Source organism: Gobio gobio (assembly GCF_949357685.1).
Source record: "Gobio gobio genome assembly, chromosome: 15".
In the NCBI taxonomy this organism is placed as follows: domain Eukaryota; kingdom Metazoa; phylum Chordata; class Actinopteri; order Cypriniformes; family Gobionidae; genus Gobio; species Gobio gobio.
In genome coordinates this window covers 7,372,194-7,391,373 of record NC_137108.1, presented here as the reverse complement: position 1 = coordinate 7,391,373, position 19,180 = coordinate 7,372,194, and the positions used below count along the sequence as shown (strand labels likewise).

General features: G+C 38.4%; 2 protein-coding genes across 2 annotated transcripts in view; one reads left to right on the top strand and one right to left on the bottom strand.

The window, feature by feature from the left end:
- Window positions 1–1,350, top strand: part of rpa2 (replication protein A2) — a 51,904-nt gene extending 50,554 nt beyond the window's left edge. Inside the window, exon 9 of the mRNA XM_079837366.1 lies at window positions 890–1,350. Coding sequence (XP_079693492.1) covers window positions 890–977 — 88 coding nt within the window. The 3' untranslated portion in view covers window positions 978–1,350. The remainder of the gene's footprint in view (window positions 1–889) is intronic.
- On the bottom strand, window positions 1,087–18,488 carry themis2 (thymocyte selection associated family member 2). Its single transcript, XM_079837365.1, has 6 exons — window positions 18,090–18,488; window positions 13,384–13,524; window positions 11,621–12,046; window positions 4,876–6,035; window positions 1,536–1,647; window positions 1,087–1,407 (listed from the first exon to the last, which is right to left on the bottom strand). The coding sequence occupies exons 1-6, from the start codon at window positions 18,184–18,186 to the stop codon at window positions 1,325–1,327; spliced, it is 2,019 nt and encodes a 672-aa protein (XP_079693491.1). The 5' UTR covers window positions 18,187–18,488; the 3' UTR covers window positions 1,087–1,324.
- Between the last annotated feature and the right edge of the window lie 692 nt (window positions 18,489–19,180).

Below are 19,180 nucleotides of genomic sequence, written 5' to 3'. Positions count from 1 at the left end.
TAAACACAACCAGTGCAAAAGCATCTAAACACAACCAGTGCAAAAGCATCTAAACACACAACCTGTGCAAAAGCATCTAAACACACAACCCGTGCAAAAGCATCTAAACACACAACCCGTGCAAAAGCATCTAAACACACAACCAGTGCAAAAGCATCTAAACACACAACCAGTGCAAAAGCATCTAAACACACAACCAGTGCAAAAGCATCTAAACACACAACCCGTGCAAAAGCATCTAAACACACAACCAGTGCAAAAGCATCTAAACACACAACCCGTGCAAAAGCATCTAAACACACAACCCGTGCAAAAGCATCTAAACACACAACCCGTGCAAAAGCATCTAAACACACAACCCGTGCAAAAGCATCTAAACACACAACCCGTGCAAAAGCATCTAAACACACAACCAGTGCAAAAGCATCTAAACACACAACCAGTGCAAAAGCATCTAAACACACAACCCGTGCAAAAGCATCTAAACACACAACCAGTGCAAAAGCATCTAAACACACAACCCGTGCAAAAGCATCTAAACACACAACCCGTGCAAAAGCATCTAAACACACAACCCGTGCAAAAGCATCTAAACACACAACCCGTGCAAAAGCATCTAAACACACAACCCGTGCAAAAGCATCTAAACACACAACCCGTGCAAAAGCATCTAAACACAACCAGTGCAAAAGCATCTAAACATACAACCCGTGCAAAAGCATCTAAACACACAACCCAAGCCGACATTCACAGCGTTTCAATCCCTGATTCAGAACTGTTCTAGGAACAGTGAGATACATGAAGTGTTATCCGTCTGCTGCACACACACCCTGTCATGAAACTGTCCTTTTAACATCAGTTTGATTCTCTTCTCTTTACCTTTTTACAGGCAAATTGTGGACTTTCTCAGCAACGAGGGACACATTTTCTCCACCATTGATGAGGACCACTTCAGATCAACAGACAATGAAGCCTAATTAAACATTCGTCATATCTATAACCAGGCCTCAATAAGCCCAGTTCTGAGTTTTTTTTTTGTTTTCAAGGAAAATAGACCACAATGCTTCAGTTCTTTTTGTTCATTTTAATAAAGCATACACATTTACAAACTCGTTTCCTTTCATTAGCTGTCTGCATGTCCTAAAGAACAAGCAGTAAAAAGGACAAGTGTATATTTGTTAAACTTGCATTGGCACAACTTATTTAGACACATTAAAAAGTTTTTCATATTTGTGCTATGGAGACTCCTCGTTGCCTGGTTCTGTTTAATACTTCCTGTTATGAAAACACAGCAACTGTATTTGTTTGTGTACATGTCCTTGTCCTAATAAAACATGCTTTCATGGGGGTTTTTAATTGCGTCCTCGATAGACTCATAATCATGGTCCGAGTCGGAGAGTCGTCTTGCTTTTTTGGAAAAAGAGAAAACAGAAGATTAAAATCTACAAAACTCTGGCATTACTGTTCCAAATGTCATGAAACGGATGTTTAAAATCATTGAAGCATCAGATATTTAAATGTGAAGACAAACCAACCTGATTTTCGTTCATTCTTGGGACTTCTAACGTACATATTGGGCAGACTGTTGCTATCTGCTGTTGATGTGTTTTTCCTGGGCAAGATTGGAGGCGGCTGGTCTGGCGTCTCCTGGAGTTGCACAAAAAGAAAAAGTGTCAAGTTAATGAGCTTGCTGAGCCAGCTTAAAAAAGAAAAGAGGAACAATGCTATTTTTTCTGTTCAGTATACACAAGCGCATGGTCACCATAACAGACTGATTTATGCATGTACCATCTTAGGACAAGAAGGAATAGTTAGCCCAAAAACAACTCCATCCACTCGCCTTCATGTTGTTCCAAACATGCATTTATTGATGCCATTATGAATGACATGCTATAGTTCATACAATGAAAATGAGGAAACAGACCATCTCCAATGACATTAGAGCACCATAAAAGGGGTGCATACAATTCATGCAATGCCTTCCCGGGCCTGATCTTAACTTTGCACATATATTCATATTCAAAATAGTTTGTGTGGGCTGGGTCTCAAAGCAACACTCAATGACTTGTTCATAAAGCCAGTCATTTGAGATTTCCGTTGTAGTTCTTAGAACCAGCTGCCATTTTAAAGATTTCCTGTGGCTGTCGTCTCTTTTCCATCATTTCATATTTCCTAATTAAACATCATTTTGTAAAGGATTACAATAATAAAAAAAAAAACTTTTAGACTTTCAATTGTTCAGAAAGGAAGGCATTTGGCTTGATGGAAGTACTGCATTTATTTGGATCGATTCATTTTCATAATTATGGCTTAGATTTTGCTATTTTTTTCTTGAGTTGGAAAGGGTGGCGAAAACTTGAAAAGGGCGTTTCACCCATTTTTTGAATTGCGCATTGCGTTGCACATTGGGGTTAAAGGAAATTTTCTATGTTTTAGCATAAAAAATGACCGGTACCTATCCCATGTTCTCTTACAGTGCTTTCAACAAAACTTGCTTTGGTTTTCATGCAAATTAATTTCCTGCATTGAGGCAGAACGGTAAATATCCTAATACAACTAAAACATTTGTCTTGATCAAACAGCCTTAATGTAAATGCATAATCCCACTTCCAGATTCTAATGAGCCTCACTCATATCAAATAGCAGTTGTATTAGAACTTGAAATATCATTAAGCGAATGTAATTTTATTTAAAACATTAATATCTTACATTAATTAATGCAATTTTAGTTGCTGTGTAGATGCATTTTTGCCCTCTGAAGTGTGTAAATACATCTAAATGCCACTTCAAATGCTGCTTTTTGTAGCGAAAATATGATTTTGTTGATATTGATTTCAATTAACTACACTGTAAAAAAAAAATCAGCTCTCCAATTGAACATTTTCAAGTGAGCGATCACATTTAAAATTTTCAGTTGGCCAAATTGAATTTCTGTGAATTGATGCAATTAAATTAAATTAAAATTCAATTTGGCCAACTGAAAATTTTAAATGTCATCGCTTATTTAAATTACAGCGTAATTTAAAGGAACATTACACTTTTTTGAAAATAGGCCCATTTTCCCACTCACTTAGAGTTAAACAGTTGAATTTTACCGTTTCCGAATCCATTCCGCCGATCTCCGGGTCTGGCGGGAGCACTTTTAGCTTAGCTTAGCATAGATCATTGAATCTGATTAGACCGTTAGCATCTCACTCATAAAATGACCAAAGAGTTGTGATATTTTTCCTATTTACATTGTGTTCTAAGACCGAAATGAAAAGTTGTGATTTTCTAGGTCGATATGGCTAGGAACTATACTCTCATTCCTGCAAAATAATCAAAACATTGTGCCGCACCATGAATGCAGCGGCGCAATGATATTACGCAGCGCCTGAAAATAAGCTAACTTCCATAAACATAACCAACATGACACCCTGCTTGTACAGGGATCGAGCTGGGGACTATTTTCAGGCGCTGCGTAATATCACTGCGCTGGTGCTCTTGTACGGCACAAAGTTCCTTGATTATTACACAGGAATGAGAGTATAGTTCCTAGCCATATCGGCCTAGAAAATCTTAACTTTTCATTATCTGTTGGTCTACACGATGTAACTACAGAAGATTCAAGTTTTAAATAGGAAAAATATCACAACTCTTTGGTCATTTTTTGAGCGAGATGCTAATGTTCTAATCAGATTCAATGATCTATGCTAAGCTACAGTATGCTAAAAGTGCTCCCGCCAGACCCAGAGATCGGCTGAATGGATTCGAAAACGGTAAAACTCAGCTGTTTAAGTCTAGGGGAGTTGGAAAATGAGCCTATTTTTAAAATAAGTGGAGTGTTCCTTTAATACGTTAGAAATAAATGTACACTTAAAAGGTACAAATGCCCTGGGAATCAATTTAAAGGGTTCATTCACCCAAAAGTGAAAATTTCTTACCCTCATGTCGTTCGACACCTGTAAGCTTCGAAGCGTTATGAATCAGTGAGTCAATTCAGCGGTTTGGATCGCCAAAGTCATGTGATTTTGGCGGTTTGACACTTCGAAGCTTCATGATGCAGTGTTTTGAAATCGTCATCACTATATAAGTCGTTATTTAGGGGTTTTTTTGCGCACAAAAACTATTCTCGTCGCTTCATAAAGTTATTGTAGAACCACTGTAGTGAGATGGACTTTGTAACGACGTCTTTAGTACCTTTTAAGGGTCTTGAGAGTGAACCGTGAATTGTGCCAATGGAGGCCTTTCAGAGCCATCGGATTTCAACTAAAATATCTTCATTTGTGTTCTGAAGATGAACGGAGGTCTGACGGGTGTCAAACAACATGAGGGTAAGTAATTAATGACAGAATTTTCATTTTTGGGTGAACAAACCCTTTAAGGGCGTGAATTTCACCCCTAATGAAAATCACTTTTGTTATTACAAAATGTCTTTCTCCATGTTCTCAATTCTACCAAAAATGTAGAATTTAGGTGTAATTGCTGGTATTGAAACTGAAAAGGGTTTTGACACCACTCGAACACTGACCATATGTATGGTGCTTTTGTCATTTTTGGAGGTTGACCTTATCCTTCCCCAAACACTTACTTTCATTGTATAGCAAAGAGCATGTTGCTTCAACTTTTGCTTCACAGAAAAAAAATAAGTTTGGAACAGAGAAGATCACATTTTTGGGTGAACTATTCCTGTAAAAGGAATTGATGACTGTGCTTGTAGCTTGACCATGTAAGCAATCAATTTTTCCACCACACATAAACATTAACCACAGGGGAATTTGGAAAATGCTGTAATGGATAATCCTCTATTAGCTAATCTGAGAATGTGAATCATAGCTAAGACACGTTCCTGTTTGATTACTGTATTTCTATTTTAGTTTGAAGGTTTGCGCTTACATCATCTGGTGGAGGAGGTGGAGGGGACCGTTTACCCTTCGTCTGATTAAGCGAGAGGTTGTCGAGTTGTTTGGTCACGTTGCGTTTGGGCTTGGCCTTGGCCTTTTTAGGAGCTTCTGAAGCGGATGGCTTCCGCTTGGGTGGACGAGGAGGTGGTTCCTCGATTTTGCTTATGAGTTTGTGATATTCATAGTAGAATTTCTCTGTCACCTCGGTGACCGTCTCTACATGAAGTTCTGGGGGCTCATCGCTGGACCACGGCAGGTGATCAGAGGTGAAACAGAGGGACATTTGTAGCCAGCTTACCGGCAACTCAAAACACCAATCTGGTTTATTGGACAGGCTTGCCAATACTATGGTCTCTGTGAAAGACTCCTCCAGCTTAAGTGCTGTTAACCCCGTCAGGGGATCTTGCTCTAGGTCTTTATCCCGAGTCACCACTTTGATGTCCAGAGGCAAAGGGCTGCTCATTAAATCTGTTAATTTATACTTCTTCTTGTCTGAAAGCTTTTCCACAAAGTGGCCTGCCATAAACAGTGGCAGAGAGATTTCCTCGCTGTCGTCGTCGTCTTCGTCGTCATCATCGTCGTCCACTTCCATAGTCCGTTTGCAAACAAGACTTTCTACTTTCTGAGCAGCTCCAGATTTATCCTTGAGTCCATCCAAGAGGTCCATCCTCAACACCTCCAGCTGCTCACCGACGCTGAGAGCAGGGATTCCCTCTTCTTCTACCGCCTCGCTGTGCCGAGTCACGCTTACTTTCAAACCTGGAGACTGACAGGTTGCCAAGTACAGCTCATACACTGATCCGAATTCCCGGGCCCTTTTTCTCATTCGTCCACCATACCTCTCTGAGATCAAGTAGTACTGTTTTGCCTTCCTTCCCTTCGGAGTTGAAGCCAATATCAATGTTGTGTGGCCACACCTATGCAACACAAGTTGACTTCCTCTTTGCAGTTCATTGAACCAGCTGCAATTAAAAAACGTATTGCCTTCTGGGCCATCAAGGATCTCGGCCATAGTGGGGAAGGACTCCTTCGGCTGACTTGCAACTTCAGTCAGTGATAGCGGAGTTACAAACACTAAATCCTGGCTCTCTTCTGTCACGTCCTGGACATCCACTTCCAGAGTGGAGGGGAACTTGACCACGTTCTTCCTCACTAAATGGAAAAATCATTAACAGACATTTATTCCAGAACCATTTCCATGTATCAAGCCTATATGACAGGGGTGCCCAATTCTGCTCCTGGAGGGCCAATGTCTCACCAACTTGCCCCAAATCACATGGCTTTCTAGTAATCCTCAAGACCTTGCTTAACTGGTTCAGGTGTTTTGAATTAGGATTGGAGCTGGACTTTGGAGCACAGTGGCCCTCCAGGAGGAGGATTAGACACCCCTGCTCTGACAGGTGTACTTAGCAGTCCCTCCAGAAAAACGTGATTATGCGATCGCGTGATTTAACGCATAATCAGCCAAAGTCCGCATATTCATGCGGGGGCCGCATTTTTTCAAATACGCCGCACTTTCGCCGCATAAATTGCCTATTTCCGCGTGCAAAATATGCGGGGCTATCATGATTTCATAATCCCCGCATTTTCGTTGCAAAAAAAGTCATATATATTAGCAGAAAGTTGAAAAATATTCGTTTACTTCACACAAGAGCCGCCATTTCCGCCTATTGCCATGGGAACGTTTTGAAGTGACGTGATTACCCGACGCGAACGTCATCGAAAAGCTTCAAACCCCGTGGAGAAACCACAGATACCGGTGAAACCATGATGAAGCACAAACTCCCATTGGCCAACAAAAATAACAGCAAAAGAGCAAAGCAGTTTCCCTGTGTGCTGACTGATTTCAAAACACAGCTTTGAAGCGTTATGAATCAATGAGTCGATTCAGCGGTTTGAAGCGTTATGAATCAATGAGTTGATTCAGCGGTTTGAAGCGTTATGAATCAATGAGTCGATTCAGCGGGTTGGATCGCCAAAGTCACGTATTTCAGCAGTTTGACAGACACGCGATCCGAATCATGAATCGACTCGATGATTCATAGCATCATGATGCTGTGTTTTGAAATCAGTCATCACTATATAAGTCGTTAGGTTAGTTTTTTTTGCACACAATAACTATTATCGTCGCTTCATAAAGTTATTGTAGAACCACTGTAGTGAGATGGACTTTGTAACGACGTCTTTAGTAGGCTACCTTTTATGGGTCTTGAGAGTGTACATTGTGCCAATGGAGGCCTTTCTGAGCCATCGGAATTCAACTAAAATATCTTAATTTGTGTCCAACAACATAAAGGGAAGTCATTAATGACAGAATTTTCATTTTTAGGTGAACTAACCCTTTAAGAGATTGCACTTTGTGCATTGGAAGCACTCAAATGTCTGTTTTGTATAGCGACATCTGTAAAACAGGAAGTTATTTATTCATTTTTTCAGAAGTTGTAGCATATTCCTTTTGTAAAGCTACAGAACTTGATTGACTAAATGTTTTGTAAATTTGAGCCATTATTAAGGTCTTCAATAAAACAAGATGTGAACTTAAATATTCCAGCACTTTCTGTGATGTAGTGCTTTTTTTCTCTTTCTCATCAAACCGCAGTTTTTGCAAGTTCCCGCAATTTTATCGCATAAAATTGCATAAATATCCCGCATTTTTCATTGCATTTTTTAAGAAAACGTGCCGCATAATCAAGGATTTTTGCCCGCAACAATCACAAAAAAAAGCCGCATTTTTCTGGAAGGACTGACTTAGTCCCGTAAAATACGTATTCGTCCTGTATTTTACATAGGTCCACACATAGTTCAATAAACACATACGGATTTTGCAGTGTGGAGAATACTGATAACAAATATAAAAAAATAAATTTCACAATAAGTAGTAGCCTACAGGAGCTCATTTGTGCGTGATTGCTTTAGCGGCTTTGTTGCCATAGCGGCGGAGTCTCGAGAACATGCGCAGTGCCTGTAAATTTGCACGTTTTTTTTAAAAACATGTCGAGCTCGCGTCGCGTCCACCGTTTGAGCGCAAGAGGATCTCCAGATATAGAGCTGAATAGAAAAAAGGTATCAATGGGTCTGTCCAGTAACTCATGATGAACCTCAGGCCAACTGCACGAAGCATTTCTGTGTCTCAGACTCTCTGACTTAAAGCAGCAGCGCTGACAGGCCGGTCTATGTGACACACACATCAGTGCTTCTAAAGGTATAGGCCTATTGTTTTTTTAATGGACAATATATTAAAATAATATCCCATACATTATCAGAGCTTGGCAGACAGAATTATTATTTTTTAGACAGGTTAATTAATAGATTATAGCCTAATATATGTTATTATTAATTTATAATTAAGCTAGGCCATATTAATCATACATAATAAATAATCCTGTCATATAAAGTTTATGACATTTAAAAAAATATTTAGATAAAAATTGGACTAATAATTACATGATAATATAGTCATAATTTAAGTAAATAGATTTTTTTTTAAAAATTGAAATTCGAAAAAGTGATTACTGGTTCAGAATGAGGGACAGTTCACCCAAAAATTTAAATTCTGTCATTATTTACTCACCCTCAAGTTGTTCCAAACATGTATACATTTCTTTGTTATGTTAAACACATAGGAATATTACTATGGAAGTCAATGGAACAAAGAAACTCCTACAGGTTTGGACATCATGAGGGTGAGTAAACGATGACAGAATTTTCATTTTGGGTGAACTATCCCTTTAAAGTGCACTAAATAGGCTACTAAAGAGTTTTTTAGAAATAAATAAAATAATCAAATGTAAAATAATATAAAATGTGTTCTGTTGCAAGTTCACATATTTGATCTCATGTTTTCTTATGGTTTATTATTGAACTGTCAAGTTGTCAATGTTGAAATAGTCATTTCATGACATTCTTTATTTCTGTCCTTTATGCAATTTTTTTTAGGGGGGGGTTGTGAATGGGTGTCCCTTATTTTGCAACACTCAGGTCCTGTTTACAACTGGTATTAAGACGCAGTTTGGTCAATCGGATCACAAGTAGACGAGGGAGATTTTACATGAATTTACACCTGGTGTTTTATTCTGTCTCTTTTGTCCACTTTCAACCACTTCTGTCCTGATTTCTTTGAGAGGAGGGTCTATGGGCGGGTAAATGTATGGGCTTTTTCAGATCTTTCGATCTAATGGATGAAATAAGCTCGTGCAATTTACATATGAACGTGCACAGAGACAATGTGAAAACACACGGAGAGCATCCGTTTTCGTTTCTGCCACAAGACCAGCCGAACGCTGTGAGTGTGTGTTAGAAATCAGGAATAGAGACAGAGCGACACGCGTCATAATCTGAAGACCACGCCCACCGGGGGGGAAAACAATCCAACGCTCACCATTGACTTTGCATTGCGGGAGGCTGCATCCTTGTCATTTCGGACTAATTACAAAAAACTGAACAATGTATAAAAGCTGATATGTGACAAAGTGAACTGCAAACAAGCTAAACAAAACCCAGAGGCAAAAACCCAGACGTTTTTATAAGCTGTTGACCCAAAAAACGAGCGTTTAAGGACAAAAAAGTGGATTCAGGCCATTGAGACAGAGCGCTACAGGTCATATTACACTGAGAACTACGGCGACTAGAGGGGAATGTAAATCAACGACAGGAAATATATATAAAACGGACATTTGGATATTTGACTTAACAGTGACAAAATGTTTACTGCACACATACACATACTGAGACATACTGAGTGTCAGGATCCCAAAATTTACCCATTCATCCTGCTGAAGCGTCACTTCGTATTGCCTGTATCAACTTTTATCTTCTTAAACGCTTGTTTTTTTGGGTCGACAGCTTATAAAAACGTATTTCTGTGTTTTTTAGCTTGTTTGCTGTACACCTTGTCACATATCAGCTTTTATACATTGTTCTGTTTTTTGTTATAAGTCCGAAATGACAATGAGGCAGCCTCCCGCAATGCAAAGTCAATGGAGAGCGTTGGATTGCCCCCCCCCCCCCCCCCGGTGTGGGCGTGGCCTAAATACGCTCTGTCTCTATGGTGAGAGAACATTGTGTTTGGTACAAACCAAACCAAACTTGGGTCTCCAGTCGACAAAGTTTAAATCCTGTCTGGCTAGTTTGCTTCCCATAATGTTTACGCGTTAGGTCAGTATGTAGAGAGTAGGAGTCGTTATGGCTGTTTGAAATCATTCAGCCACAAGAGCATTTACACTATAAGCAATCCGGTCGAATGTGTTTGTGACTACCTCTGGAAGTGGTCGAAAGTGGACAAGCTCAAAATGTTTTAGACCCCGTTTACAGCTGTATTTAGCATCGCCCACTTGTGATCCGATCGACCAAAACACATCTTAATACCAGGTGTAAACAGCACCTCAGTTCCACTCCTGGAGGACTCCGACTCAACCCACCAGCCTGTAGATTTCATGTAAAGCCAAAGTGTGTTAGATTAGGAAGGTGCTGGAGGGTGTTGAGTGACAGCTGATTGCCTTTTCCCACCAACATGGTGATTCTCAAAGGTGCTCGCCTGGGGGATTTGCAAACCTCTCTTGGAACCAGCCAATGCTTCAATGCCAATCAATGATGTATAGTAATTGATCACATTATTACATTCATCATTTGTGCTCTTTAGACTTTTAATGAGTGCTTCGATTTTGAGTATTTGTATTAGCTTAAAAAATAATTTAATAAAATCACAAGATGCTTTTGAAGCATGTTGAAAGTTATAACAAAACACCTTGCAACTAATTTTCAGTTCAGACTGCTTGATTGATTATAATCCATCCCTATCCAGGAAAATCAGTTCACTCGTACCCCTTTTCCACCAGAATGGTTTGCATTCTGGAGCCAGAGCCTGTTCACAGCCTGGCGAACTGAAGCCTGTTGCCTTCAGACTTGAAGAACAAACGCTGATGTAACGATGTAGCTATGTGTTGTTTACTTGACGATAACCAGTCTAAAAAAAATTGGATATGCCACGATGTGCAACTCAATAAAGGCCACATAAAGGCCACATAAAATCAGGACCGCCCTTTCCTGTTCCATCTTGACTGCGCACCAGTGCACAAAGCGTCGGTCCATAAAGACATGGATGAGCGAGTTTAGTGTGGAGGAACTTGATTGGCCTGCACAGAGTCCTGACCTCATAAATGCGCTTCTAGAAGAATGCGCCGCGCATGCGTCGTGGAGGCACACACGGAAGACAAGAACAAGTTGGATAAAGGTGTTATTTTGATTTTTTTTGCGCACAAAAACTATTGTCGTCGCATCGTAAAATTATTGTAGAGCCACTGTGGTGAGATGGACTTTGTAACGACGTTTTAAGTGCCTTTTATGGGTCTTGGGAGTGTAAATGTACTGAATGCCAATGGAGGCCTATCTGAAGCCTTTCTCAGCCATCAGCTTTCAACTAAAATATCTTCATTTGTGTTCCGAAGATGAACGGAGGTCTGACGGGTGTCGAACGACATGAGGGTGAGTAATTAATGACAGAATTTACATTTTTGGGTGAACTAACCCTTTAAGGTTTTATTTGTCTTGAAAAATGTTTGCTATCGAGTGTGGGACTACAGAGGTTGTCAGGAACATTAAACGCCATCATCTACTCAATAGTCCACTATTACAGCCTCATTGTGTTTATAATGGTGCACTTTTAAACTAGCAAACTTTCATGTCGTTGGAAAAAGGATTTGACAAAGATTTCCAAAGTAAAGTAACACGGTTGTACTTACTGTGCATAATGGCACTAATTTCATACACTGGGCTGAATAGCAACAAGGCTCCACTGTTCTTCATGCTTGTACTGCGGAAGCGGCGGCAGCTCAGCCTGGTTGATGACATGATTTCCTGTAGAGTGTAACCACGGTCACTTTCATACTCATAAAACTCTCCTTTGAGGGATAGAGGAAGGAGTATCTCGGCGGAGGTCTTGTTCTGCCCCACCACATGGCACCGTGCAAGTCTTTCTCCATCTTCAGAGATCTCCACTGAAAGCAGGGTCAGCTGTTTTCCTTCGGGTACCGTGAAGTTGTCTATAGTCAACTCCTCTCTGCTTGTGAAGATGAAGGAGCCACAGGCGTCCACTCCAACAGGACACAGACCCACAATTTCCTCTATTGTATTGTACGGCAGGTCCTCAGCGACGAGTCTGAACTGGCCTAGAGAGATTCACATTGTGCTAAAATCAACAAACTTGCCCAATTAGCTTTTGGTGAAAACATGAAAATTATCCCATAATTTACTCCCCCTCAAGCCATTCTAGGTGTATGACTTTCTTCTTTCAGCCAAACACAATTAGAGTTGTATTGAAAAATATCCTGGCTCTTCCAAGTTTTATAATGGGAGTGAATGGTACCATTTTTTTGAAGCCCCAAAAAAGGCATCCGTCCATAAAAGTAATCCATACAGCTCCAGGGAGTTAATAAAGGCCTGAAGCGAAACCATGCGTTTTTGTGAGAAAATTTGTGACTAACAGACAGTATCCGTGAGTGACGCACGATGACGCGCTGCCAAGATGTCAATGGCCAGCTCGACCCTACTTTACACTTCAAAACCGCTCTGCAGAATACTATGGGTGACGTCACGGACACTACATCCATATTTTTGTACAGTCTATGGTCTATTTTCAACTAAGCTTATGCTATTTCTACATCCTACGTCATGCAGTTAGAGGGTTAGAGGTCCCTCTTCCGCCGGATCTAGACTAATGTACAGCCATTACCGGAAGCCAGTAATTATAGTTTATAAAGTTAATAAATATGGATATTTTTTCTTTCAAAAATTATGTACATTATGGGATCATTTTCATTTTTGGTTGAACTAACTAACCCTAGTGCCATGTCTTATTCATGGAGAGACAAGTGTGGGTGTACCTGTAGATGGGAGTTATGGGCGTGCCGAAAGGTCATATACAAGTGCATATACAAACAAGTTCTCCATTTAGGATTAGAAAAAAATTCAACCCAAGTGCTCTTTGGTGACTTGGATGCTTCGTTACTGTTGATCATCTGTCCATCATCATCTAAAGCTCGCCCTGACAATTTGATTGGTCCGAACAGCTCCTGTTCAGGCATAGTTGCTCCACAACGGATCAATTCCAGACCGAACTGCCTGACCTCAAATGTTGTGGGTGGGGCTAAGTTCGGCTGGCATCCAGGCCAGAAGGGTAGGCTAGTGTTTCTGCTGTAGCATTGTGTACCTTTTGGCACGCCCATTACTCGGACCTACAGCTATCCCTGTCTCCATGAATCCTGTCCCAGTTCACCTCTTATAATTTGGGCTTTTATTTACTCAATAGGCTAATGTAACCATATGTTGAATAACATAATCAAATAAATAATCAACTCTAGTATATATATATATATATATATATATATATATATATATATATATATATATATATATATATATATATATATATATATTTTTTTTTTTTTTTTTTTTTTTTTTTTTTTTTTTTTTTTTTACTTGTAATCTGTTGTTGTTAGAGGCTCACCTGTATATTCGGTAGGCAATTCAAATGAAGATCCAGTGTCAATCTCCTCACAAAATACAGACAGGAGCTCTAAACCAATGATCTTCACCAAATCTCCAGTAGATAAACACACTTCACTCCCCGAAAGCTCATATATGGACCCTGAAAAAAACACATCATCATGTCCTATTTGCATAACCATCTGCATTCATTTTAAAAGTTGATTCCTACAAAGTGTTATGGACTTTGATCGCATTAAAACAAAGTTAAACCATTTTTTTTTTGCACAGAAAAACGCCCATGTGAAGTTAACACTTCCTAGTGTTCATGTGTGTGTTCACTACTGGGTTAAAGTACAATTGAAGCAGTGTTGCTGTTAATGAGAAAATTGAGTAATGATTGAGCATTAATGATGAACACCTGATAATAATAATCAGAATCACTGAAGGAAAGAGAAACACAAGAACTACAACTGACTTCAGCCTCAGCCTTAGATGAAATCAACTGAAGATAAAAGAAGACATTAAATCTCTGAAGATCTCAGCAGATGAGGATTAAACAACTCCACAAAAAGCATTACCAGCTTCACACATTACTAACCAGACTGACTTTATTTCTGTCATTTCTGTTTTAATGAAAATACTGTAATAGTTCAATGGTACTGCTTCAATGGTACTTTAACCCAGTAGTGAGAGCACACACATGAACACTAGGAAGTGTTAATTTAACATGGGCGTTTTTCTGTGCACTTTTACATAAATCTATTTTCATTTACGTAAAACTGGTATTTATGAATCACATTCAGTTTATCAATACAATTACATAAATCGTTTTTTTTTTTTTTACAATTACAAAAACATTTATGTATGACTTACATATATGAATCACATTAAGTTTATTAATTTGTTTATGTTAAAATTATGTAATCCAAATGCATGGAAAATTTATATGCAAGTCAAATACATAAATCTTATGTTTAGACAATCATTTGCATTTGCATTTATTTGTATTAAATTTTTTCCAATATTGTACTTCACTCAAATATTCATTCTCTTTATTTAAAGTGGTGGATTTCAATTTGGGTTGAAACCCAAAAATCTGTTGCAGTTCTATAATCTATACTCATTGTGGATATAAAGGCATATTTTGTAGAAAATATGTCGTTTTAACGACATAACATATCCTTATTACGATTAAAGATGTCGTTAAAACAACATAACAACGTTATTACGTACGGTGACGCATTGCTGTCACATACATATTATTTTTTCCACTCAATTATGTCGTAATTAGGAGATGTTATGTTGTTTTAACAACATCTTTTCTCGTAATAACGAGATATGTCGTTAAAACGACATAATTTTCTTGTAATAACGACATATATTTTCTCCTAATAAGGACATGTGTTGTATAGTGATGTGTACAAAATATGCCTTTATCCACATTAGATAATTTATATAGCCCATGTGCCTTTGTCAAACTTCCATGTTTGAAAAGCAGAAGCTCTAAAATAGGCTTTTCCGCTGCCTGTGTCAATGGCAGTGCCCATAGCACGAAAGTGTTGTAATTTATTAATGTAGCCTACAATTCATAACAGATAGCCATGGGTAACAGGTGCCAAGAACCGCTCATGATTATAGCCTCAGTGGCGTAACTTTAACCTAGTAATGACGGACCCCGGTGCAGCCACAAATATCATAACTATCTATAATAGGCCTACTGTAATTAAGACATATCTTCAAGAAATGTATTAAAAACAGAAAGACGCTATAGTTTCAGCCTTACTCAAAGACCACGGAAACATGGTCAGTGGGTTTGTTACGCACGTCAATTCATTCCGACGTTCTTGCTTTGCTTCTTATTAAATATACAGGCAATTAGGCTAGTTGATGAAACCTTGATCAAAATCAAAATACAATTTATAGAAAACGAAATTCACAAAAACGAAATTTAAAGAAAGACTTTCTACAAAACAAAACTCAATAAAAATAATGTCTGACCCTTACTTCATTTCTCCAGACATATTCGGTCACACAAGTCACTATATCACTATACAACACATGTCCTTATTAGGAGAAAATATATGTCGTTTTAACGACATAACATCTCATTTTTACGAGAAAATTATGTAGTTTTAACGACATAACATCTCGTTATTACAACATAATTGAGTGGAAAAAATTATATGTATGTGGCAGCAATGCGTCACCGTACGTAATAACGAGATGTTATGTCGTTTTAGCGACATCTTTAATCGCAATAACGAGATGTTATGTCATTTTAAAGACATCTTTAATCGTAATAACGAGATACGTAGTTTTAACGACAAGATCTCGTTATTACGAGAACGACATAACACTGAGATAAGACACTGACATAAGACTAATGAAGGCTGAATTTATTTGATAAAAAATACAGTAAAAACACAATATTAAGAAATATGAATACAATTTCTAACAGCCATTGTGAATATATAGTCAAATGTTTTTTTATTCCTGTGATCAAAGCTGAATTTATCATTATTACTCCAGTCTTCAGTGTCACATGACCCTGCAGATATCATCTAATATGCTGTATTTTTCATTAAAAAAAACCTTCAGGACCAATATAATTTTTAAACAAGATGTCAAGCTTCTGAAAGGACAAATACTATAACCACTAGAAAGGCACCATAAAATAGTCCACATTCTGCACTACATACTAAGTCTTAGACCATAGCATTGCTTTATATTGACTGATTGTATGGTAGGTATTGAACTTTAGTGATATTAAACTTCACTGTATGGGAAAGATTTCAAAATGTGTGTAAAAAACAAAAAAACGACTAAATTCTTTATTAATTGCCATGTGCACCAGGAAAGACCAATTATAACCTAAAGAAGTGTGCCAGTCATGATAAGCATTTCAATAATAAATAGCATCCATATTTTTATGTTAGTAAGTGGTGTTTAAAATTGCTCTGTGCATAATGAGCTGGTGAGTTTATGGTGAGATGAAAAACGTCTCTTCAAAAGCAAAATTAATTTTTTCCTATTATCACTGTAAAGCTGCTTTGAAGCAATCTGTGTTGTAAAAGCGCTATATAAATGTTATGGGCCGCTTTGTACCAGAAAGTCCAGGGCCACTTTTTTGCCCCAGTCCGCCCCTGAAACACAATGCATTAGGAGCAGGGGAAAAAAACAGAGAAAACACATCAGTCCCCCAACCCTCATAATTGGACATTACAACTCGCATTTGCGAGAAAAAAAATCTGAACTGTAAAATAAAAAATCACAATTACATGAAAACAGCCGTGGATCATCCAGATAGTGATAGGTACATTTTTGAATGTGACCATTTGTATAAGTTCAGTCCTTTTGTCTTGTGGACTATATGTAAACATGATTTATTACGTGAAATATCTCATTCAGGACAGTACTAAATAAAAGATCCCTCTTATTTTGTTACAATTAATAAGATTTTGCATATATTCTGCAATATGAAACTTGTGAGCCCGACTGTAGATTAGGATGCTTTTGCAGCAGAGTCAGAGAATCACCAATTTCTGTTCACATTCATTGCCTGTTACAGTTTACATTAATGTTTAAATGAATTCACTCTAAAAAAATGCTGGGTTAAAAATAACCCAAGTTGGGTTGAAAATGGACTAACCCACCGGTTGGGTTAAATGTTTGCTCAAAACAACCCAATTGCTGGTTTAAAACAACCCAATCGCTCGGTTAAAACAGCCCAATTGCTGGGTTAGTCCATTTTCAACCCAACTTGGGTTATTTTTAACCCAGCATTTTTTAGAGTGAATGACATTCAAATTCAAAGTAATCACTATGGTAATCTAAAATACCTTTCGGATGTAACTGTAATTTGATTACAACCATTTAAAATGTAACTAATGAAATACAGTTACTCTAATTTAGTATTTTAAGTACGTAACTAAGATAAATGTATTTCATTCCTCCCCAGACCTGGCCCTCATTCTCAAAACCAAGATTTTAATGCATTTCCGTTTTATAATTTAAGCACATTTTTATTTTTGTATAACTAACAACTTTTGGTGTCACCTTTTTTTGACGTAAAATCTGACTCCTAACAGAAAACAGCTGACAATAATGATTTAAAGACTGGTTTAAATATGCACTTTTTCAGTTTCATGCGGGTAAAACAGATCAACTGAAAGCTGTAGTTTATGCGAATCAAAATGCAAATCAAATGAAGAACATGCATATCCTGATGTGTAAAAGTCAACTTTTAATTTGAGTTCACTCTTTATAAGAAACCATCTTTATAGGCTTTTGGTTTTTGAAGCAATGCAGACAATATGAAACCAGACTGCTCATTCGGTCACATCTTTACTTACTGAAGGCACAGGCGTAAACCACATTGACAGAAAAAATGGGGTCTTAAACCTCATGTCCTGTTTGGGACGAAGGGACCTCACAGCCATTTTAATAACACCAAAACACTTTACATTGAAGTCTGAAGTTAAATTGAACTTGATGGCACGCCTAGCAACTGTTGCATTACTTCTGTTTGTAGTTTCAGAGAGCATAATACGGGACCAACATCTAAAAACAGTCAATCAAACCCAAAACAACAAGAGCATTAAGAGAACATTCATGTTGCTTATTTTACAGAAGGGTTGAAAGATATAAAACTGGAATCATTATTAACAATTATGCTCCAATGCACAATACATTTGCTGTCCTAATTTGATAATTGATCCAACTTACCCTGGAAATAAACCCCAGAGCAGATCTGTAGGATGCGGGGCAGAGACTTCCGATCCATACAGTTGATGAAGATTCGCAAGGACTGGAGGTCTCCCATCTCTCACGGGCGGCAGACAGTCACACACTGCGCTGGTCTACTGTTTGCACACACTAACACTTTATTTGAGAGGAAGTTTCAGAAGTGACTCACCCACAACCCACAAACACCATTGTGAACTGCACGCAAGCCTTTTATTTTCATTTGATTCTTTATTTAAACAGATCAAATGTAATGTACTGTCTTTTATTACACTTATGTATTTTGTTTCAAAATATAATAACTGCATTAACAATGAGTGTTTATGCAGTTTCACTTGTGTGACCACAACAAGTGTTATCCTGTCTATAACACTTGCAACCTCTCCCGGAATTTCACATCCTTTTATGGCTCAGCTCACCTCATGAATATTACTTGGGTAATAGTGATATTGATTGGTTAACCTTCCTAAAGGGGCGTTCACACTAGAAACCACATTCGACCGCTCCAGACACGTCGGCGCGTCCGCCATCTTAGAACGGTCGGCGTGTTGTCACTCAGTTACAATCAATGATCCCACAACATTTTACACAGCTTCTGGTTGTAAAACCGCCGAGATTTAAATTCCCGAATAAATGTGATAGCCTTTCACAGGTGAGAATGTGTTGGTGTGTGTATTAACTCAATATTACAGGTGTTTATAATGTGGTAACTTTGTATTGGTGTGTTAGCTGCCGCCTTCGTCTTGTTTTATTGTGTTAGTTTAGCAAAAATCATCAGCTGACATGTAGAAATTCATACATGCTTCTATCTACGGTTGCAGACGCACATTTCTCTAGATTAGAGTCACGGACCGGTGTTTTGACCGTTCCAATATGGCGGACAGCTTAGAACCGCCACTAATGACGCTTCTATGTATATACATTTCTATGGTTCAAACCAGAGCCATAGAGAGAGCTCTCTATGGCTCTGGCTCAAACACACGTTCAGTCTTTCACCACAGGGGGATTCGTTAATTCGCCAGTTGACCGAACGCACACGTGCTCACGTCTGCTTTTAAGCCAATCAGTTGCGA

Coding starts and splice junctions, on each gene's coding strand:
- themis2 (XM_079837365.1), bottom strand. CDS start 18,186: ATGGGAGACCTCCAGTCCTTGCGAATCTTCATCAACTGTATGGATCGG. Junction 12,047..13,383: donor ATTGCCTACCGAATATACAG/GTGAGCCTCTAA, acceptor GAATCTCTCTAG/GCCAGTTCAGACTCGTCGCT. Junction 1,648..4,875: donor CACCTCCTCCACCAGATGAT/GTAAGCGCAAAC, acceptor GTGCAACTCCAG/GAGACGCCAGACCAGCCGCC.